Source organism: Amphiprion ocellaris, chromosome 6 (genome assembly GCF_022539595.1).
Source record: "Amphiprion ocellaris isolate individual 3 ecotype Okinawa chromosome 6, ASM2253959v1, whole genome shotgun sequence".
NCBI lineage: Eukaryota > Metazoa > Chordata > Actinopteri > Pomacentridae > Amphiprion > Amphiprion ocellaris.
Window position 1 is genome coordinate 28,581,287 of NC_072771.1, and position 24,751 is coordinate 28,606,037.

At 37.7% G+C, this 24,751-nt stretch overlaps 1 protein-coding gene across 1 annotated transcript; it reads left to right on the plus strand.

Annotated features, from left to right (window-relative positions):
• The first annotated feature begins 316 nt into the window (after positions 1-316).
• On the plus strand, positions 317-18,504 carry me2 (malic enzyme 2, NAD(+)-dependent, mitochondrial). Its single transcript, XM_023275754.3, has 15 exons — positions 317-477; positions 4,125-4,281; positions 8,662-8,795; positions 8,898-9,047; positions 9,699-9,774; positions 10,084-10,245; positions 10,360-10,573; positions 11,487-11,584; positions 11,890-12,003; positions 12,172-12,283; positions 12,638-12,780; positions 12,932-13,034; positions 13,227-13,297; positions 13,769-13,867; positions 15,048-18,504. Exons 2-15 carry the CDS (start codon positions 4,168-4,170, stop codon positions 15,213-15,215), a joined length of 1,758 nt encoding a protein of 585 aa, XP_023131522.2. The 5' UTR covers positions 317-477; positions 4,125-4,167; the 3' UTR covers positions 15,216-18,504.
• Positions 18,505-24,751: the final 6,247 nt, after the last annotated feature.

Genomic DNA, 24,751 nt, shown 5'->3' on the forward strand with positions numbered 1-24,751 from the left:
CCCACTCCAGGGGAAATTTACATTGTTACAGCAACTTTATTTACAATATATACAAGGGTCACAGCATAAATAAAAAAATATGCTAAAAATTACTGCTGTTGTTCTATTATTCTGTGTTATTCTATCATCCACGACAACGTAACTAATTCACATTTATAAAATGCTTAAGCTTAACCTGTTTAAATCGTCCTATTGATTGAGTCAGAATATTGACCGTAATTATGGCTATTAAACTCCTCACCAAGTGCAGTGCGCATGTCACCTTTATTACGGTAATCTAGTGCCTGCATGTGATTGGCTGAGTGGCCAAGTTCTTCCAGACTGCGTCCTCTCCGCTTCTCATCTGTGGCTGCTGTCAAGAGACAGAGCCAGTGGACAAACCACAGCAGTAGTATAGCGAACAGCATTCGAAATATGCTTAAAAAGCAGTAACCTATGCTTCTAAAGGGACGCCAATAACATAATATACAACAGCAGGTAAGGCCAGACGGTTTCCTTCAAATAAGAGAAAGTCTGTCATCTAAGAACTTCCCGTTTCTGTGCCAAGAATTAGCGAGCAGGGAGTCTGAATGAGTGTCAGCATATGGCGAAGAAATGAGGATAAAACGTGTTGGGTTTTGTGTCAGTTTAACAAACACAAACACCGAGATTGTGAGTTTTTCTGTCGTTCACTTGTTTGCTCAAACCAGCGCTCAGATACACCTTGGTTCGTTGGTATTTTAAGCTAGCCAAACGTTAGCTTGTAGCAGTTCTTAGCTACGCTCTGTATCAGATTCTCAGGCTAGCTAATTAGCTCCCAGCTGTAGAGAATTGCGGTTAGTTTTACTTCTCCATCTGTTTTAGTTGTTTTATCTGTACATTTATCAGTGATAATTCTTACCCCCACTTTCACCTTCAAGTAGAAGATGGAATTAAAAGTAGAGGTACGGCTCTTTTAAATTTGATTACGTATCATTTAAGCACAATAAGAGCATAAACACCCAAGTGCACCGATATTTTAGTACAAGTTACTGTCTGACCCCTACAGATTGGTTTTGTATTCAGTGCCTAGGCAGTCCTGCAACAGGAAACAAGATGGCCATAATTTACACATGAAAGCATGTGAGTGTGATTTATTGTTTGTCGGACTAAGCAAATGTGCACAGCATGCATGAATGAGAGCCCTACCTTTCTGCTTGTGAGTAATGGCTGGAGTGAACAATTTTGTTATATTATTTCTGTTTAAGTCAATACAGTCATTGTTTGAACATATTGTTCGCCCAGACCCAATAGTACAAGATACACTATATTTCGATTGCGTTGTGCCCCCTGCTTGCCCTGTCTGTTTAGAATGAAATTAAAAATGATCAGTAACCCACAGTATTAGGAGGAGGAGGAGGCAGTGAAATGTTCGATTTCAACTGACACTAAGTTATAGTGAAACTCAAGTTTAGTCCAGTCAGCTGCTGTACTTATGAAGACTTAGACTGGTCAAATTCCAGCCTTGGCAAGATATTGTATTTGTGTGAAGATATCAACAGCACTTAGAATAACCAATTTGCTTTCATTCTGATTCCCATTTGATGAAAAAGCCAAATGCACAATTCTAGGTGGTTTGGTTGTCTGCTTTCATGTGCTATTTGCCTATAAACAATTACACATTCAGTGCAGACCAGTTTCTGGCTGTGGAAATGTGCGCTCACACTGGGTGTTCCAACAGTAATACAAAGCTGGCGAATGTGCAAGATCTACTTTGCTACTTGGCAGACTCAAGAAGTACCAAACAGCCAATTACAGACAATCACAGCATGCTTGATTTTGTAGAGTAGACACAACGATGAAGTCTGGGAGGAATAGAATTGAAAAGGAGTTCAGGGACTCCACTGTATCAAAAATAATTGCATCAGGTGTTCGGCTTTATTTGTTTGAGGAACAGGTAGGAAGTATAAGTACAAGTGAAGGATCAGAAAATAACCTATAAGACAAAGACTGAAATCAACTGAAGCTGCATCAAGGCGGTTTCCTTGCTAAACCTCAAAGCCACCAATAATTAAAATGTCTGATGATTGGTGGTGCTGCTTATGCAGTCTGCTGCTTTGGCTGTGGATTTAATGCTGCTTTCTAGGCAGCGTTTCCTAGATATGTGGTTGTGAGGCATGACTCTGCCAGCTGGCTGTGCTTCTGATTTCCTTCATCAGATATTGTGGTCAAAGGAAAGGTGCACATGATACAGTGCAAAGTACTTCCTCTGAATCCGTTCTTTAACAGTGAGAGCAAGCAAATGGAAAATCACACAAACTGTTTGCTTGGAGTTTTTTTTTCCCAGCAGTAATTTACAAGCTGGCTGAGCTGCTCAATAAAAGGAAACCATCGTTATGTGACCAAACAGTTAAACACAGGGACTATTCCTAAAAGACAGTTGCAAACACTATTTGATGTAGCATACAAGCAATAAAACACATGCAGGCACACGCATTTGTTTAACTTAATGCCACTTTGCTTGTTGCTTTGTGCAGGGGATATTTGCTGTGATAACATGAACATATGAACATAGCAAGAGGAGTGTAGTGAGGAATGTAGGAGGGCAGGAAAATGTTGACAGCATAGATGAGTGCTGTCTGTCGAATTAAGCAGCCCTGACTTTGTTCTGTTGCCAACTGCATTCAGCTGAATGTTGTTCTATCTAGGCCATGAAATTATTCAAATTTAGATCTTAATTTATTAATTTTTTTGTTTCACTGACCTATAAATTATTTGGGAAATTGTTTTAATGCATTTTTGCAATTGCTGGCTGCAGCTGACAGTATTTTCTTTATTTTTCTTGTACTTCAAAGCAGTATTTGTCATACACATTTGCACGTGCTGGTCGGTGAACTGCAAAGGACCAAAATAGGAACTGCTTTGCTGCTCCCTGCGTCACGTACTTACAGGTCCAGTTGCACTTCCTCTGGGTGTTCATGTCAAGGAAGGCCAACAGGAATTTTACTGAATAAATAAAAACACAAGTTAGGTGACAGGACAGCATTTACTTTCTGGCATGATAGGAAAAGCTTGTATTATTTGTCTACAACTTACAGAGGTTGTATCAGAATAACTGTGGCCGGCCTCTTTCTGCACCCACCACAACACAGTATAACACAATTTAGCAGCGAATCATAGGTCACATGCATGACATAGCTTCAACAATGATGATTCTATTCAGACCAGCAGCAGCAGAAAGTCTGGTAGAGGACCTTGTGTAAAGTGATTATGCAGTAATTTATGTACATGTGGCGTCATTTTAGGAAACCCTGCAATCTGGCACTGTTGCGTGTTTTTATTTATGAGCTTGTTTTACTCTTAAAATAGTAGAGATAATTTATTTCTCCATGTTTGCTCTCCAGATGCCATTTATTTCTGTGGTTATTAGTTGGAGTGTTTCTTCCAGCCAGCATGTGATGCACGGTATCTGCCTGTCTTTTGCATCTGTCCTCTGTTTGCTGTGACCACCATGATTTATTTTGTAGTGCATCTTCGTGTGGAGCTCATTGCGAAGGAGATTATCACGAACTTTCAGAGCTTTGTCTCTCAGATGACCCGCTAAATCACTTCTGACCACATCCAGATTAATGACAGTCACTGCTGTCAGCGTTCGTAATCCTTAAGTGTGTTGTTTACATGGACGGTAACTACTGTAGCTGACAGTCCTCACTGCCGATAGCGTCATCATATCAATATGTGATACAGGTCTGATATAGTCATACATTCAAAGTTGTGCACTCCAGGCCTTGATTGTCAGATGCAAGAGTAGCTTAACATTGAAACTGTGGCTGTTAACTGCCAATGGAACCCAGTGTATAATATCTAAACTTGTCCATGCCCATGCTGGTAATGTATCTTAGATACAAGTTATGCTTAACAACCTTAAAAAGCCTAAGGAATTGAAGTGTTTATCTTTGGCAATATGAACTACTATATTAAAATACTTTCTCCAGGAGTCAGAATCCCAGTAGAGCTACCTTCTATAGCCAGCTGTTCTGAATAAGTTGAAAATTTCCCAAGCAGGAAGACTTAAATGAAAATGGTCATGTGTCTGCTGAACAGTAGGTTATTTGGGTTATAACACTAGGTCATTTGGTGAACTTTGTTTGCCTTCTCATCCTCAGAAACTTTCCACCAGTGGACCTTCCCGACCAGTGACTGTCTGCCATGTTGTCCAGACTGAGGACAACCTGGTCCCTGAGGCCCTGCGTCTCTGTTTGCAGATGGGCACACACCAAAGAAAAGGGCAAGCCCCTCATGCTCAGCCCTCGCACCAACAAAGTAGGTTGATTACTAACATTATGTTAATATGTCAGCATTTAAAAAACATATTCTGCAGCATGTCAGCCCAACATCTTGGGCTAATGACATGTTGGTTTTATTTATACTTGAGCTGAAAATAATTGTGATATTTGTTAAAACTGTACAATATTGTTTGGTCACAGTGTAGAAAATACTGACGAAGTTTTTTGACTACTTAAAGTAATTATGATGCATCTCTTATATATTCTTTAAATGTTGAGGCCCCATTTGCACATTTATTTGTTTTGCTTTTAGTAACACTGCTGTATCTCCCTGGAGCCCTGGAGGTGTCAAGATCTCTATTTACATTCCAGCGTAAGAATAGCTGGGAGCTTTGTTGTAGTGTGATGGACAAGAATTGACTTGAATTGATTCTGACAGGTCTTTTCTTTTTTTTTTAGTTGACTTTTTCTATATCTTAATAAATAGAAATGGAGCCAGTTAAAGTTCAGAGCTTAGTATTCAGACATTGTGTAAACTAAAATAGCTTGTGATTTAACATCTAGAAACAAAACTGAAACGTATTGGTTGGATTTTTGAAGTGTCTTGCATTTTTGACCACACCCAGCATCATTGTTGGGTTTAGTCATAGATGCCAGTTAAGATGTTGCCAAACAACCTTTTTCTTTGTAAATCCGTCTTTACTTCTGCTCTGTAGAGACATCTGAGATGTGCATTAACTTATATTTCTTAGTTTTTTGTTCTTTTGTATGATATTGCTTGCTTTTTTTAGTTCAATTTTAAATCATCGTTTTTCAAATGTTATCTTATGCTTTGCGTTGCCATGCACAGGTAACCACAATCAGCTTCTGCATCATCTTGACAATGTTCTTGTCGTGGTTTTCCATCTGAATGTTACAAATGACATTTGTAACATGAAGCGTTGGCTCCTTGAAGTTACATGATCTCACTCTGTGCAGGTTATGCTAAACATAGACCAGACATGGTGCACTAAATATAGAAATTCCAACTGACATATAAACTGGTCAAAGGCCAACTGCCCAGTGGTCCCATAGACTGTGGCTGTACGAAATGTGACATCACCCTTTGGTTTGCAATTGAGTCAATTTGAACATGAACTTCCAGAATTACAGAATTTAATAAAGGTTGATAATACTAGATATCTTACTAAATCTATATAAACAAATTGAGGATTCAGAGCTGCTTAACATTAGTCTAATGCTCACACTAAAACTAGGACAACCAACCAAACATCACTTACTTTATTTTCATGATGTACTGACATTGCAGCATACTGTAACCGTTCAGCAAAAATCATGGTCAAAATGAGCAAGTGTGCAAGCAGGAAATTGCACAGGAGCAGAAATGTTGGGAGTAAGAAAAACCTTGAGTGGGTACCCAAGGGTTTGCAAGCACACAGGGAAGAGACATTGAGAAGGTTAGGTGTGAGGGGTGAAACAGAGTGAAAAGTGTTAAGTGGATATTAGGAACCCTTTTCATAGGTCACACAGATTTATGTGCTTGGGAAAAAAAAGTTTTTCTGCCGTCAGGAATGAGGCTGAAATATATCCTCATAATATATATACTTGTCTGGTTCTAATTTATATTTAAATGCCAGTTAAAGGACCAGTGTGTAGGATTTGGTGGCATCTAGGAAGTCCTACATACTCACTACTCCCTTTCCAAGTATTTAGGAGAATCTGTGGCAACTTCAACTGAAATGCAAAAGGAAAAAACAAGAAAGGCCCAATGTATGGTTTGCCCATTCTGGGTTCATGTAGAATCATGGTCGCCCAACATGGCAGCCTCCTTTTAAGAGGACCTGCTGTCATTATAGTTATTATGAGCTCATTATATGCAAAGAAAAACCGCAATGATTTATTATGATAGATGATAATACACTAATGAAAGTGCCATGATGACTATACTATATTTCTGCTCATGGGTCCTCCTAAATACTTCACACTGGCCCTTTAAACTCTTATTTTCCTTTTAGCATTTAGTCAATGAGTTCATCTAAATTCACTTAGGACTGCATGAAGCAAGACAAAAAGAGCAGGTTGCTGGTTAGTCATAGACTATATTTACCACAGCTGAGGTGGCTTGCATCAGCAGGCTGCATTGTCATGACCCTTTCTCGTACATCAACAGTAAAGGTCATAGAGTTTCTGATAATGTAATTGATTACATTGCACTATCAGCTAGATTAAATCAAAGGATTGACACATACATTATTTTCTAAGATGATTCTGTATTTCATCTCATTTTTATTTGTTCCACTAATGCACAACTTCAAGAAATTAACAGATGACACATTTTTGTTTGCATTCTCCCTGCTCCTTTTCAAAGCAAGCAGAAGGAAGTTCTTATTTTGCTTGCATTAGAAATCGGCCAGAGATTGGTCTGCCACGTAAACAATAAAGGAATCAAGAGCCATACTAATTAATTCACCTTTAATTGCATAAGTATCTTACCTGAAAAGTATGTGTAGTCTAATAATTATTTTTGTGTGCATTTTCCTGAACTGAAAGAAAACATAGAACTCTTTAAATAATTCTTTAGAGTTTGAAGCCAACCACTAAAGTACAAATCTGCTTTCAAGCAGTCGGTGTATACTGATGCTGAAAATTAAATTTACTTCTATGGTATTCGTCCCCTGAACTCTAAAGAAGCAGCCTTCTATACATTTTTCTGGCTGTTGATTTTGCCTTGTGCAAACTAATATCTGTAACTCGGATGCATCTTCAGGTTTAAATAGTCTTGACTTAAAAAACAGCCTGATGATGTGCTCTCTTTAATCCACCCAAAGAATAATTGTCACTGCTCTTTTCTGTCATATAAACAATGTGTTAATGTGCTTCAAGCCATGTGGTCCTGTGTTCCTCTACTTAAGTTGATTTATTAATGATATAAAACAAGTGCTCACCATGCAGGATGAATGATCTTTTTGGAACAATTCCATTTACTACAAGTAAAAAAAGATAATTTAAACCAATGATTTCTTGTCTATTTTGCACTAAGTCATTTTAAAATTTTGTCTTGAAGCAGTATTTAACTGCTAAAATCCATGTCAGTTTTAAATGTGCTTTTCTCACAACAAAAGTACAGTGTTTCAAATTGCTCTCAAAATGTGGAAGCACTGTGACTAATCATAGGATATATTGATTATTATATTTAGGAAATGCATGCACAGTTAAAATAGTGCAAATTAACTTTTCAGGATCTGTGTTACGTTGAATTTGATAGATTCAGCTCTTTTTTCTTTATCCCTCAAAGTACTCAAATGAAATGTGAAACAGAAAACATTTGAATTTCAACTTAAGCTTAAAGTTGAAATTCTGTGTAAAACAGCAAAAACTAGATATCAGAGGTTTGCAGCAGGTTGCACTGTGCTGAAGGGAACTGAGTGATAGAGCTAAGAGAAGTGAAATGCTCCATCAGCATGACTCAGCATTTTCCCAGGGGAGCCCCAGCATTCATCACTCTCACTAAATAATCAGCCCCTTCCCCAGCCCCAGACACGATGGCTTCTATGTGTTCTGCCCATATTTCACCCAGATGAGAGCCTGTACGGCTGCATACACACACATGTTCACATAAACTGGAGGAACATGAAAATATCATCTCTGTTACAAATGGGGTGTTTCTGCCTATAGCGTTCTTCATTGGCTTCTTCGAGGCTACTCCCCCTCTCTTACCCCCTTTCCTTCCCCTTTACCCTGCTGCAAAAATTGCTTTCATCTGGTTTACCTCTTTCACTCAGCTGTCATTTTCTCCTTTAAGGAGTCAATAGGTCACTCTGGTCACTCCTTCATAGGGCTCAGAGTGTGCCCTCTAGTGGCAAAAAAACCCCATCACAGTATGTTAACTTTTTCTGTAGCGAGATTTTAGTTCAGTGGTAATTGTTTTATTTTTTGATAAGGGATGTTAATTTAAAATATTTTTATTTAAACTTAGAATTAGAATATTGTAGTAGCAGAAGTCATATTTAAACTTCTCAGAGGTATGTGAAGTCTCCAGTGTGAAGTCACATTCTTTACATTTTTCAGACAGTCTGCAAGATGTATCATGCCACAAGCAATGTCAGGGTATTTAAGCAAGCATTTAAACATTTGTAAGACAGTATTTTTCCACAGAGGGACTTCTACCATGCCAGAATTTATTTAATCAGTCACTTCCTGTAATGTAGGCAGATATGCAGAATAAGAAAGCGTCTCATGTAGAATTGGAAGTAGAGGTGGTAGTACTAGGATAGCACACAGCAATTCATAGTCGCATGTCTTTATATCTTTAGATGTCAAAGCTACCTGAGTTATAATAAATTAACATGACTTAAAAAAATGTTTCCATTGTCTTCCTCTTCATAGCTTTCTTTTTTGTTCATGTTTTTCTCCATAGGGCATGGCCTTCACTCTACAGGAGCGACAGATTTTGGGGATTCATGGTTTGTTGCCCCCCAAAGTGGAGACTCAGGACACTCAGGCCATGAGGTTTCAGAATAATCTCAAGAAGATGACTGATCCCCTGGAGAAGTAAGGACACATTTTAGTTAAAGCACTAAAATGGCTCATACATGTGACCACATACAACCTCGGTTTTCCTCTCTTTTCTAATGTCTCCTCTTTTCCACACAGGTACATCTACCTGATGGGCATCCAGGAAAGGAACGAGAGGCTTTTCTACAGGGTGCTGATGGAAGACATAGAGGAGTTGATGCCAATTGTCTACACTCCCACTGTAGGCCTGGCCTGCACGCAGTATGGACACATCTTTAGAAGACCCAAGTAAGCATTCAGCCAAACAATAAGAGTCACCTCCAGGGGCTTTTTGCTATTTTTTGCCTTTAATGTGGGATTTAATTTGATGGCAGAAATATGGTACCTAATGTATATAGTAAAGAGGTCAAATTTTGATCACACTGTAATGTTAAAGATGCTTTTTTTTTTAAAAATTCAACTTTTATTTATATTGCGAGGGATCAATGAGGGAATGTTCTCATCTACAGTGATGTCAAAAGTGTAGTCAACAGAATAAATATGAAACAATCAAAGAGCAAGCAAACAACAAAACATAATTAAAAGCACCTACATTCAAAAGCAGTGTAGTCTGTGATCGTGGATTTAAACTGACCTACAAGTACAGTTGCTACAAGATTCAGTATTTGCTGCCAAATGCTCCAGGTTTGTGCAGCCGAAAAACTAAAAGTTGTTTTTCCAAGTTTGGTGTAAGCAACTCGTAAGTAACTCGTTCAGGTGACTGGCAAATGCTTGACACAGGACTTCAAGCATTTGCCAGTCACCTGAACGAGTTAAGTAGTGATTTCTGGACCAGTTTAATAAAGAAATTCAACACAAATTTTTTTGCCATTTTGTATCAAATAGAACCTTACCATGATTGCTAAAATACCTAAACTATCACTGTATTTCTTTCATTAGAGGCTTGTTCATCTCCATTCGGGACAGAGGACATGTCCGCTCCATCCTGGACAACTGGCCAGAAAGTAATGTGGCAGTGAGTAGCAAAAAAACTTCACCACAGTAATACCTGTTCAGATATTGTTCATATTGCATTGTAGAAGAGATGTCACAGACTGAGAATTTTCAAAATTAACTGCAAATGCAGCAACAATCACGTTCTAATTATGTCAGAAAGTCTACAAAAGTCTTGTTAATCAACCCGTTATTGTCCACATATTCTCCATTCACCTGACAGGGATCAAGTGTAGTACAGTTCAGATATCTGCTTGTAAAATTTTAATCTACATTTCTGCAAACTAATGCACTTTACTCCTATCTCTCCTCTCTCTCTCTCCTCCTGTAGGCAGTAGTAGTGACTGATGGAGAGCGTATTTTAGGATTAGGAGACCTAGGTGTTTATGGAATGGGAATACCTGTTGGAAAACTTTGCCTGTACACTGCCTGTGCTGGCATAAGACCTGAGAGATGTCTGCCCGTGGTGATAGATGTAGGCACAGACAATGAGGTATGAAGGCCATGTGGATGTTTTGTGTTTACTACATGTGTTTTTGTGCTTTTTGTGAAAGAAGGGAAATTGTTTGTCCTCATGTTCTCTTCTTTATCCTCGCCTTCCCCTCAGACTCTCCTTCATGATCCACTGTACATGGGCCTGTACCAGAAGCGAGACCGCTCTCAAGCCTATGATGATCTGATCGATGAGTTCATGGAAGCTGTGGTGGAGAAATATGGGCAGGACACTCTGATCCAGTTTGAGGACTTTGGGAACCACAATGCATTCCGGTTCCTCAGAAAGTACAGGGAGAAGTACTGCACCTTCAACGATGACATCCAAGGTTCACACATAATCCTGAACATTATACTCTAGACTTCTAATCTGACATACATTATGTGTATATGGTACAGATGATTGTGTCTTGTTACATGATTCTGGCATTGTAAGTAAGTTCACTTTTTAGAAGTGCATATCCAGTCACATCATATGTAATATATAATTCAGAGTTAAATTGTGTTCATATAGCTTTCCAGTTTATGAAAAGGCTGCTTTGTGTAGCCACTTTTGCATATTTAGTTAAAATCAACAGCTGAATCGGTATAATACAGTTCCATTGATGTTGCTGAAAGAACCATTAGAGAGGTTTGCGAGTTTCAGCCCGTCTACAAACTTTCAGCTGTCTAATTGTTCAGTAACTGGTAGCTGTTTTATTTTTCATTTTTCTATGAAGATTTTATGAGATGTGCTTGAAAATATATAATAATAATCATAATAATGATAATATTAAACTTTATTTATATAGCACCCTTAAGAACAGCATTCACAAGGTGCTTTGACAGTCAAAACATACAACACACAGACAATCAAGTAAGACATAAGGAGACAAAGCAGAGCAGTCAATTCAAATAAGTAATAAAAATGATTAGTTAAGTGAATAATTAGATCAGCACGCATATCAAACAAAGGAACTAGGCAGTTTAAAACGTAAAGAATAAGATTGAAGGTTAGAAGTTAGAAATTAAAAATAAAAAAATAAGAGAATTAAAAAATAAATAAATCAATTCTAATCCATTATGCAGAGCATACAGTACTGTGACCTTTAAATTGCATTACTACTGCGATTGTTGCCAGATCCATTTTGAAAACTGAACACTAATGAGGAGAGAGCTGTGATTTTCAAAGTAGAGGCTGAAGCAAAATACATTCATGAGAAACTCCAGTGTTTACTATTCTGTTCTTCTGCATGTTTTCAGGCACTGCATCTGTAGCCCTTGCTGGTCTGTTAGCAGCTCAGAGAGCCGTTGGGAAACCCATCACTGAACACCGGGTGCTTTTCCTGGGAGCAGGAGAGGTAAGCTAATATTTATCCTCTAGTCAAATCAAGCCCTCTAAGTTTTTTTTTTTTTCATTATTATTATTGCTTCTCGCAATATTCTCCTCTTCTCTCCAGTCTGTAATGTGAAAGTCCTTTATATCCTCAAAGGAAAAAAGGCCCATTTTACAAGTCACACTGCTCCCTACTAAGCAGCAGTGGCAGTACTGATAAGAAATTATAGTCCAACAACAGCAAAAAGAAGAAGACTTGCTTTGTTTTCTTATTCAAAAATAAAGCTTAAATTTGTGTATGCACGCACTGTCTAAATACTTTCTTTATAGGCTGCCCTTGGTATTGCCAATCTGATTGTAATGGCCATGACAGAGTCAGGGGTGTCCCAAGATGAGGCCCAAAACAAGATCTGGATGTACGATAAATACGGTTTACTTGTAAAGGTTAGTAATTGTCAGTGTGTGTGACTCAGGCATTAATGACCAGAAAATACTGTACACACCATGTCTGTGTGGCTTCCTATCTGGCCCACTGTTTGTACACTGTTTAGCTCGTTTTACTGTATTACTATTGATTTCTAATTGCCACCAATGTACCATATGTGACTCCAGGGCAGACCACAGGAAACAGACGCTAACCAGGAGGCATTTGTCCACGACAGTCCAGGGGATGTACAGAGCTTCCTAGATGCTGTCAACACCATTAAACCTACAGCTATAATTGGTGATGAACATTAATTTTTTTGTATTTGTGTAACTTTAGTCTCATAGTACTGTCTGCCTTTTTATGTTTGAGCAATAATCATCAGCCAGAAACTGAATTAAAGAATTAATTTAGTCTCATTTGTAATGTTCTCATTTAATTCTACCCAATCAGGATCATTTAACGCAGCTGATAAATGGCATCTTTATATTTCGAACAGTTTAATTTGATTTAATCTAATGAAGGAATCAAAAATTAATCTTAAATTTTCCTGTCAATGCTCTGTGTGTTTCTTTTAATTTCAAACTCTACTGAAGCAGTAATGATGGATCACAAACCCATACAATGACCAATTTTTCTCTTTCCTTCTTTCAGGTGTGGCAGGAGCTGGACGCCTGTTCACACATGATGTCATCAAGGCCATGGGAACATTGAATGAACGGCCAATCATCTTTGCCCTGAGTAACCCCACCAATAAAGCAGAGTGTACAGCCGAGGACGCATACAAACTAACTGATGTAAGCATTTTTTCTACCTGCTTTTTCTTTCTTTTTCGACTAACTGTGAAATGAAGCCTTTTAAAATCACAGTTCCTGTTGTTGTCCTTTCTTTTGTCCCTAATAAACCAACATCACCCTCTACCTTTTTTTTTTTTTTCCTGTCTCGCAGGGTCGATGTCTTTTCGCCAGTGGCAGTCCATTTGGACCAGTGACTCTGAGTGATGGTCGTGTTCTAACACCAGGGCAAGGAAACAACGCTTACATCTTTCCAGGTGAACAAAAGAATATTCATAATTTACATTAATGACCAGAGGAGAGTATGAATTATGACTAAATGATCAGTACTGTATACATCCCCTGATCATAAATGATGACTGTTAAAAACTTAAAGTGTTTAGAATTAACACTGGATGAATAACAACGGGTAAAAAGTAAATGCACTTAATTTTATACGTGCATTTCAGGTGTGGCCCTGGCTGTAATCGTCAGTGGAGTGAGACACATCAGCGACACAGTGTTCTTAGAGGCTGCCAAGGTCTGAATACGTCACAAAGTATTTCTGCTAAAGTTCATCTTTACCTCCTCCTTTACCTTGACCTGCACTTTGTTGCTGACTCTGTCTTCTATGCATATGCCCTGCAAGCTCATGCTGAACCCTCTTTAACCCTTTCATGTCTCCTTTTCTCTCTCTTTCTAGACTGTGGCATAACAACTAAATGATGAAGAGCTTTTAAAAGACTGATTCAGCTTTGCACTTTTTTCTATCTGTATTCTTCCTTCATTTGTTGGGCTTCATTTGACTTCTTATCTCAGTTGCCAGGACTCTTTATTGAAAACACTGTCATTTGCATGTTGTCAATGTAATGTTTTCCTCATTAGGAAGCGCATACTTAATCTATGAAAAATGACAGAAGTATGTTAAAGACAAATGATAGTGGTAGTTTTTGTCTCAGAAATTATATAAAAATTAATCTTTAGCCTAAAGGAATTTTTATACTTTTTCCAGACCCTTGCAGAGCAGCTGACCGATAAAGAACTGGCAGAAGGCAGACTCTACCCTCCTCTCTCCAACATCAGAGAAGTCTCTGTCCAGATGGCTGTCAAGGTAAGTCACCAAAGTTGTCCGCCAATTCTAAGTGTACCAGTGTTTTCACTATTGATAAACCTGTTGAGGTTAGTCCAAGTGTTAATAGTTAATTCAATTTGAGAAGGAACCTAAAAAACAAACAAACAAACAAACAAACAAACCCGCAACAGGCAAAGCATGATATAAGACAAGGATAGTTGGGATAAGGATGTGGGGTGGTGGAGGGGGGAGCACCGCACAGTTAGTTAGTTCCTGTGCAGCAATTTCTGCGCACGGATACCTGACTCCTGTGCATAGCGAGGGAAGCTTGTGGAGGCGGGGTGGGGTATGGGCATGTCTGTGCGAATGTTTAGCTCAGTCCTCAGTTCAGGGAGTCCGATGTTTGTGTATGCGTGTAGCCCATCTACTTCCGTCTCAGACCCCCGGTGTCAGGAGAGCTATCTCTTGGCCATGAAACTTCCAGAGGAGTTTGTTATTGTTCCAGGGTTGCCAGAATGTAATCAGTTTCCTTCATGTTTAGGCGGGGAGAGGAGCAATTTCACCTTCCCCCTACTGCTCTCAACAATTTTAGACCTCAGCTGTAGCGATTCTCACCCTGATGGCTTCCACTCTGCGACTCACATCAACAGTCACACCAAGCAAATTGTTCATCTTACGATTGAGTTCGTCATACCGAGCATCGGCAGCCGTGATCCGATCGTTTGCATAGACCAGCAGTGTTTGGACGTTGTTTCTATCTGCGGTCTTCCTGATTTTCCAGAAGCTCAGGCCAGTGAACAAGCCAATTATCAGCAGGCCTGTCATCATAAATCCGAATATATAAACATCTTCCACATCCTCCACGGATAGGGGTGCCAGGCACATGATCCCCTTCCACTTCCCCCAGGCGTCGATCATGTAACCAGAGGCGAAACTCCCATCCGGGCAGGTAGGCTCCCCTAGGCCTGTGCTCTTTGTGGTGACAATCTTGTCAATTGCGTTGAGAGACCAGTTAATCAATTCCATGATTGGTGTTTCGAAGGTCGAGTGCCAAGCGATCGCTCCAAGGCAGACAGACAAGGCGAGACGAAAATGCAGCAAGCAGAAGACATGAGGGTGTGGGGAGGAACAGAAAGAGATACGGAGCGAGGAAAAGTGCGACCGCCTCCTACGAGAGCTGAGAGCAGTTCAATGCTAAACTTGTTCTTCTTTTCTACAGGTGATGGAGTATGTCTATGCTAAAGGCATGGCGTTCCGTTACCCTGAGCCTCTGGACAAAAACGGATTCGTACGTGCTACTGTCTGGAACACCCAGTATGACTCCTTCCTTCCAGACACCTATGACTGGCCTGGTGTCAACTTTAGCCCAAAGACAAAGTCAGAGTAGAACAGATCCTCACTGTGCCCCAAGTCATAATGGCCCTCTGTTCCTTTGTTTTCCACTTTACTCTCATCACAGATTTTTTTAAGACTATTGTTAGCTTAGTGCAGATACACTTATTGAAACGGACCTCAGCGATTCCCTAATCCCTCCATTTTACTGCATTTGCACGAACTAGTCTTACTGGATCTGTGCAAGGTTAGGGGAAAATGACACTTGAAAGAGAGGCTCATTTGAATAAGAATAGAAATTTTTCTCTCCACATAACAATTCTTTGTCATCTCTGCATTACATATAAGCCTTGATAGGACCAGAGGGCCACCCAGTGGTGGAAAAAGGGCAGTGTGGAAAATTTGTTCCAATCCTGAAACATTGAGATACATTTTGTCCATTACTCTGCTTTGAAAAGAATATGGCAGACATTTATATCAGAATGTGGTTTGCTACAGTTAATTACTCTTAGATTAAATCTACGTGATTGTCATATGCCCCAGCACTAACATTACATTAAACAATTTAATAGTATGTAAATTAGACAATACTCCAAACTACACGGACAATTGTGCCGCTGCTGAACGTGATGCATTTTTTCTAAATCTTTTTTGGTCATGAACAACCTTAGAATAAGTTGCCCTTGTGAACAAATGACATTTGTAATACAATTTATCTTTTTCACCTATTTTAAGATGTATTTCGTTATATTTTAATGCAACAGACAGAGTCTAGTTTGATGTGATTTACGCTCCAAATACAAAACTTTCTTCAGTTTTGCAAAATCTCCATTCTTGAAGTCCACTTGATACCACTTTGACTACATACAGCCACCTAGAGACTGCCCAACTTCATGCATGTGTTGTGTAAGGCATTTTGAGTCCTGCTAAGCTAGGAAAGCATTTCATAGGTGCAGGTCATTACAGTGGAGTATGGATTTCTACATTGCCTTTTTTCACATCAAGAGGGCCTGTGTGGCTTCATAAATATAATCAATGCTTGGTGTGAGACGTTGAGCAGAGTTAAAGAATTTGAGTTTTCTGTGCAAACTAGAAGAGAAACAGAGAATATAAATCAGAGGGGCAATTAAGTGAGTATTTGAATTAAGACCTGTTGATGGTCTGAAGCTGAAGAGATTATATGAAGGGAAATAAAATTTGATTTTTGTCTAGAAACATTCAATGCATCCTGCAGCTACACAGCACTTGAACTTCCACTCCAGCTTTGTATTTTGTTCGAAGGATTTTGTCACATTGTATTTATTTTCGAGAATTTATTTTATTTTGTATTTAGATGTTTTGCAAAGCCCGCCATCAACACTCCTGTAACGAGTTATAATATAAAAAATCTGACCCTAAAAATGAATTCTTTTGTTTAATTGTTACATACTAATTTTACATAAAGTATGCCCTACATATTTAAGGAAACAATGTGCAGTATCAAATGATTGGATAAATGTTATTTTTGTATTTTATGAACTGTACATGCACTTTTTGGTAATGGTCTCCTGAGCACTTATGAAGTTGTGTTAAATACATCTCTGTGTGTGTGAGGGTTTCGCTCTTTGTAGCATCCTGTACAACCAACTTACAAACTAGGCTCCTATTTACTGTTGTTATCTACCATGATCATCAACAATAAGTAATAAAATCAGTTTATACTGTATATTTATACACCAAAAATAGGCTAAGCTTGCTCATATAATATATCTGCTCTGCCTTTATTTAGACATGAAAATTCTAGCTGTTTGGCAGAGTAAATCAGATTTTACACTGTGACCTATTCAAAAAGTACTATTGCTAAAAAATATAGAAACCAAATAACCATGCTAGGAAAGGTCACAAATATCTTGAAAAAGATAATATCTTAAGATGGGATCACCAGCTGTGTCACTTTCCCACCAACGAGTACCCAGTAGTCATTACGACATTATTACATGAATACTCGGTACTCATGGGTTGGACCATCAGCCTCTTTGGATTCGGCCTTTATTTATATTTCAGCTACAGGCTTGTAAAATTTTGTGCCTATGGTTGTGACACTATCACTAAAATCTTTCAGACGTAGAAACAGCTGTTACAGTAGGTATTTCAAGGACAACATTTTGCCATGATGACACAGACACAGATTAATGAGGTAATGACATTCTAACATGGCTTTCATCCTCACTACCTTTTGCAAAAAAAAAAATTCTGCCAGTAGTGTCTCCTTACAGGTACTGTTATGCATAGTACTTCACACTAAATGGTACCTATAGATAGAAAAAAACTAGCAAATGTAGTTGTGACAAAGAACAAAGCAGCTATACTATATATTCTAGTTATCTTTTTCTAATATTTCACATATGTATGTCGGTTTGCATCCATCGCTGTGTGATGCTTTGCTGACAGTTACCCGTGCAAGGTTGTTTGTTGGATCTTCAGTTTTAGCTGTGTGTGTTTCATGTAAAATGCTGGAAATGAGATGCTCTGACCATATGTACAGGATATAATTACACCCTTACAGCTGTAACAGTTAACTGATGACATTAAACCACTCAGTCTATGTACTTTCCACACAGTGTCAAGGCCACTGGTAGTGTTGTGCATTAATCTTCAAATGTTTAATGTTTAATTCAATTATATTTACTAGTCAACTGTATTAATTTTTAACCTCAGGAGATTGTATTTGGACCTTCTAACCACCTGCATAGAAGTGCCTGCACGATGTTCATTGTCACTCGGTGCTCCATAGCTTAGACCTCACAATTTGCTGCAAGCAGAGCTTAGAAATGACTCAATAGCACAGTGAATTTAAAAGAAAAGAAAGAAGGATATTTGTTTTGTACAAAGTTATTTAAGTCTGTGCTATTCAACATGAAGTATTTTCTCTGTTTGACTGTGCAGCTTTAGGTCCTGAGTACTTACTGTACTATTTATGGCAATTTTTCTGTACTTATGACATTTAAGTTTCCAGTAGTATTATTTAAAAAAAAAAAAAAAACTATATGTAAACAGTTCGGTGTGTGTTCATGTGTCTAAATGCTGTTAACTGTAATTGTCCAGTTTGAGTTTTTTCTGTTTTGTCAGTTTTGTTCATGTGATCCTTGGCAGCCCCATTTAAAAAAAAAAAAAAAAAAAAAAAAAAAAAGCAAAGAGTTTTTATTGTAGGGTGCATTCATATAGTGTTTTCCCCTTTGAGCCAATCTCTGAAGTTTATTTTTGGTACATAGGAAAATTGCCTTAGCGTTTGTATGCAGAGGGCAGCATGTTTGTGCTGCTTTGATGTGTTAACAGTGCAGAATAAATCCTATTTTACATGCTTCCACTGTGCTGGTTTTCCTTTTATTTTTAACTAATTCATGTGCACGGATCTGTTTCAGCTGCTGTTTACAGTTTTTCTCAATTGATAAGACACTGTTCCTGAAAAATAGCACACATTTCCCAACACACTGCACACTATTTTTTTTTTATTTGAACACAATTCACAAAGCACTGCACAATTGTCAAAAGTGCACTTTATTGTCAAAATCTGAACTTTGTTTTCAAAATTAAGACACATAAAGCAAAAATAAGACACTGCACTGCTAAATACAAAACACTCTTCTCACTGTATTTTCACATGAAGTGTAAAAAAATGATACAGCCCTCAAAAATGACAACTTAACACAAATGCATCCTATAAATGACTCAGAGGGGGCCATTGCAGTGCCTGACTGTACATTATAAAATAAAAATGCTAGACAAAAAAATAAAGCACTGTATTGTACATAGTACAGTATGCAAATATTTACACCACGTCTGCATCAATTCTTTCAACCTGGTCAGGCCACAGGACCTCATCAACATCACAAGCTATGTTTTCTCTGCAAAGAAAGACCTAGTGTGCCAAGACCACTGATTGCGAGAGATAAGCCGGGACATAACGTTTTGTGGACCAAAGGCTTTTCTATGACATTTTTAGAGCGACATGCTATGCTATGACTTTTTAGTGACATTTTGGACGACATACTAAACTATGACGTTTTTGTCACATTTTGGACGACATACTAAACTAAGAGGTTTTTGTCACATTTTGGACGACATACTAAACTGACGTTTTTGTCCCATTTTGGACGACATACTAAACTCTGACATTTTTGTCACATTTTGGACGACTATGATTTTTTTTTTCTAAATTTTTTTTTGGTCCTGTTTTATTTTTTACTGAATAGCTAAACAGAAATTACAACATTTAAGCAGGGAAGAACTACATTAACAGGCCATGAGCTGGAACCGAACCTGAGTCTTTGACGCTGTCCTGTTTACAAGTCGCTCTCTCAACCAATTGAGCTACCTGAACGCAGTTAGTCCACTTGTTGAATGACATACTAAACTATGACATAATACTGACATTTTGGACGACATACTAAACTATGACGTTTCAGTCAAATTTTAGTCATCTTCAGGAGAGGATATCCCCTCATCTGTCATCATTCATCTCTAAAATATTCTTTAAGAACATTCACATCAAAATCAGTGATGTTTTACTGGTATACATACGTGGACAAAGTTGTTGGTACCCCTCGGTTAATGAAAGAAAAACCCACAATGGTCACAGAAATAATTTTAATCTGACAAAAGTAATAATAAATAAAAATTCTATGAAAGTTAAGCAATGAAAATCAGACATTGCTTTTGAAACGTGGTTCAGCAGAATTATTTTAAAAAATGAACCCATGAAACAGACCTGGACAAAAATGATGGTACCCTTAACTTAATGTTTTATTGCACAGCCTTTTGAGGCAATCACTGCAATCAAACCATTTCTGTAACTGTAAGAAAAGAAAAAGGACAAAAACTAATATTTTCAGCTGAACTAAAGACAGACTTTGTGATTTTTCTGCTCACATGTTGTGTTGTTGTAAACATACTCTTTCAAATAAATACCCGCCTAACCCCCTGGAAACCAGCATTTGTCCTGTTTTTGTGTTGCTCCTCAGCGACCCTAGACAGCCGGGTCGTAATGTTTTTTGAGCAACACACCATACTATGACGTTTTTACAATGATGGTTCTACTATGAAGCCAGTTTGACATGTTCAGGTGTTCTTTGTGTGAAAACTCAGAGATTTCAGGTATCAGAAGGTGGTTTTCAACTTTCTTTGTTAACTTTCTGCTTCAACTTTAAACTAAATTTCCTTCACTAAGCCAGCCCTCTGGACTTCCAGTAAGCTGTGTTCCTATTGGCTGTCCAGGTGGCTGCTTGGTGTTATCAGGAACACCTGAGCAGCTCAGTGTCTTCCTGCTTTATGTGGCTGCAGACAAACATTTCCTCTGCTTCCTTCACCACAGAACTGGGTTTGGCTCTGTTGCTTCAGTTTGTTCTTTAGGCGTTGGCTTGCAGCTTCCAGCAGTAAAATCGTCTTTAATGTGTTTCTTGGTGTGTTTTAGGGCTTTGTACTGGATAGTTGTCCTGGTAAATGTGGTGCTTTAGCCACAGTTAGCACATGGTGCTAATGTGTGCAGTGATTAGTGGATTTGGTACAGCTGAGTCGTATGTTTATCTTGGCTGTAGTGAGTCTTTAGAGGTTTTTTGGTCAGACACATTCTGTGTTCTTGTTTGTGAAGCAACGTTGGTTGTCCAGAAGGTAAGAGTTCCTGTCCTGATTCTCTGTTCTCAGAGGTTCTCTGGTAGGCTGCAGGAGACTTTAGCGTTTGGGTTGTGCTAGTTTGGGTTTTGTACGGTTTCATTTGGACGACTATCTTGAGGCCACTCCATGTGGTTTAGTGAGGTTTTCTGCAACAGTTCTACAAAGCAACCTGCAGCAGAAGAGACTTTGAGAGTTTTTAGGAAGTTCTGGAGACCAGACTTTAGAGCAGCAAAAACATTTGTCAGCAGTTTGAGCAGGAGAAGGTGAGCTTCAGAGTAGAAATGAGATGGAAACCTTCTTGATCCGTGTGGTGAGGTCCTGTACCAAGAGTTTGAGCAGGTTGTCAAGAGTCTGTAGTTCTTTGGTCTGAAAGCACAAGAACAGTCGACTCATTAAAGGAGAAAACAGGAGATATTGTTGGTTCTTCTGTCGCTCTGCAGTTTCCTTAGACTGAATATCAAGTTTATATTTTAAATGATTTCCCATGTGAGTCCAAGAAGACTTCAATAAACTTCCTCCATCCCCTGGACACAACATATTTTATTACCATGTTGAATATTTTTTTTGAAATGTTTTTGAGTTTTAATCATAGTTTTAGCATAGATTTTTTTCTCTTTGCTTGTTTGGTTTTGTCATCTGTGTAAAAGGTGCTAAACAAATAAAGCTGAATTGATAAACTGAATAATTGACTAACTCATGATTGTGACAATAGAAGTATTTTCATTGTGATTTAAGGGTTTATTTAATTTTTCAGGTTGGGGTTAAAATCTTGACAGAAAAAGGAGATAAAAGAAACAAACTACATAACAAAAAGCAATTAAATCAAAGGAAAAAAAAATTAATACAATAAAACTTTTAAAAAGTTTCATTATTAAAAAGTATTTTTTAAATGTTTAATATTCTTCTTGTTTAATTGTATTTTTTAAATGTTTAATTATCGAAAATATTTTATCTGTAATTTTTAATATTTGTATTTTAAAAATTTGGTTTAATTTCATAATGACATGTATGGTATCTTGTTTACTTTTCTAATTCAATATTTTGTCTGTTTAATATCATTTAATTGTATTTAATGTTTAACTATATTAAACAGAGAAAATATTGAATTAGAAAATTAAACAAGATTCCATACATGTCATTATGAAATTAAACAAAATTTTTAAAATACAAATATTAAAAATTACAGATAAAATATTTTCGATAATTAAACATTTAAAAAATACAATTAAACAAGAAGACTATTAAACATTTAAAAAATACAATTAAACAAGGAGAATATTAAACATTTAAAAAAATACAAAACATTTCATTAGATTATTAAACCTTTAAAAAGACAAAACATTTAATTAAAAAATTAAATGTTTAATTAGAAAATTACATCTTAAAGACAATAAAACTTTAAATAGGAATTAAACAGAAAATACAATGAAGCATTTAAAAAGAAAATTAAACATTAAAAGGTGGTAAAACATTTACAAAGAAAAACCTTAAAGATTTAATCGAAAAAATTAAATATTGGGAAAGAAAAAAAATTCAAACAAGCCGATACAACATTTGAAAAAACAATTAATCATTAAAAAGACAAAACATTTGGAAATCAAATCAGACATTAGAAAAGAACAAAAGGTGAGAAAAGAGCAAAACTAAACATTTAAGAAGAATCAAACTAAAGACACAACATTTGAAAAGACACCAGTTAGACTTAGAGACAGACAATAAAATGATCAAAAAAACCAAAAACAGATAAAAATCTTAAAGTGTTTTCTAGTCTGAAATGAAAACATCAAGTTGTTTCTTCGAACATTTCCTCTTTCTATGTTCTTGGTTTGATTGTGGACAGATTTACTAAGAACTCATTTCAGAAAACTGCTTTCCAGATAAAGTCTACTAGTAGTTGAAGGCATGGATCAAACTAATGTTACCTTCTGATCTCCACAAACTTTACTGTTCAGTGAAGAGAATCAAAGTTTGTTGAGGATTTCTAAAAAACCCACAGGTGAAGGTCTGAGAAGAACTCGGATGGTCTAAATGTGAAATTAAGACTCATGGTCACAAGGTTTAAGGCTTCTGTTAACCATAAAGTTCAAACTAACAGAGAAGTACTGAGAAACTTGTAAGATTTCAGTCCTCAGACTGTCTAAAGGTGCAAACTAACAGAGAAGTACTGAGAAACTTTTAAAATTTCAGTCCTCAGACTGTCTGAAGGTTCAAACTAACAGAGAAGTACTCAAGAACTTTTAGGATTTCAGTCCTGTGACTGTGGAAAGGTTCAAACTAACAGAGAACTACTCAGGAACTTAGAAGATATCAGTCCTTGGACTGTGTGAAAGTTCAATCTAACAGAGAACTACTGTGGGACTTAGAAAATTTCAGCCCTCAGACTGTGCGAAAGCTCAGATCCTGAGGACTTGGGAGGTGTGGAGGCTTGGAAAGTCTGGGAACTGAAGGTTCAACCCTCCAGCACAAAGGCTGAAGTCCAGCCTCCTGAGAAAAACGGTCGAGACGGGACTCGTTAAAAAAAAAAAAAATCGAAAGTGACAAAAAATAGATGATAAATGCGCAAAAAAAGGAAGAATTAGTATCTGAGCAAGTAGCTCAGGGGGATAAGAAGAGGACTACCAAGTGGAAGGTCGCAGGTTCAAGACCCGCCACCGGCCCTTTTCTTTGTTCTTCTTTGTCAGGATTTTGAGAAAATTTAAGAAGTGTCTGGTCTTGAACCAGCGACCTGCAGCTTCATAGGCAAATCCTTAACTCACTGAGCTACAGATCAGATGAAAAGAAATAATTTCGTCGTCCCTTTGGCATCGTAGTTCCTCAAGTGACCACACGGGCGGAGCTGAGGCGGAGTCTGGGTGGGGTCAGGGCGGAGAGTGGGCGGGGAGGTGGGTGGTGGCCTCCCCCCTCTACTCCCCCACCTCCCCCTACCACCCACCACACCTTCCCCCGCCTCACGAGTTCTTCGAGTCGCCACGAGTTCTTCGAGTCTCCACGGGTTTTCCCCAGTTTCTGGAGTTTCCACCAGGTCCCAGGCAGAACAACTTGTCATGAAGAGGTGTTGAAGTGAGCCAGGATGGACTGACTTTTTACAGCCACTGGAAGGAAGACCACTAGAAGAGCAGGTCTTTAACCACCATCCAGAAAATCCATGGAGTTGGTCAACTTTTATCAACTTCCATCCACATGTTCAACTTGATATCTTTGAGATTTTTAGCACCACAAACCTTTAGTATCACACTTTATTATCAATTATTAGGACTTTAATGGAATCCACCAGCAGATTTACTTTTTGTTGACAAACTTTATTCTTGTCGTCGTGGGACTGCAGTATTTAAAACTCTTCTATTTGACCTCGTGTTTATTAGTTTTAGTGGAGAAAGTTACTTTAGTTGTCCATTAGTCTCTTAAACACCAAATATTAAATTGGATTAGTCAAGCTGTTTACATTTCTTACTTTGTCATATTTTAAATATGACAAAAAAACACAAAAATAAACCGTCTTGAGACAATTTGACCTGTAACTGGCATTATATAAATAAAATTGAATTTTAAACTGTATGTATCTTGTAATGTTGGAGTAATTCAACCATATATGTTGGAAAACACATTTTTCTTTGTCCATAAATCTGTTTGTTTTCTCCACTAATTCATTTCTTGTTTTGGTTTATAAAATGTCAAACCCACATATATTCAGTTTACTGTCATAAAAACCAAACAGATTTACATTCATGATGCAGGAATCAGGCAGTTTTTCATTTTTTATTATCTTAGTTTAGTCAGAAAGATAGTTGATAATGTGTGAATTGTTGCAGCTTGTGAGCTGTAAAAGGTTTTAGTCTTTGGGGCCGAGTGTCAGAAAACATTTAGAAACCAACATCAACAAAACACTCAAAGATTTGAACATCATTAAAGGGAAATCCAACTTTTGCATGACAATGTCTAATT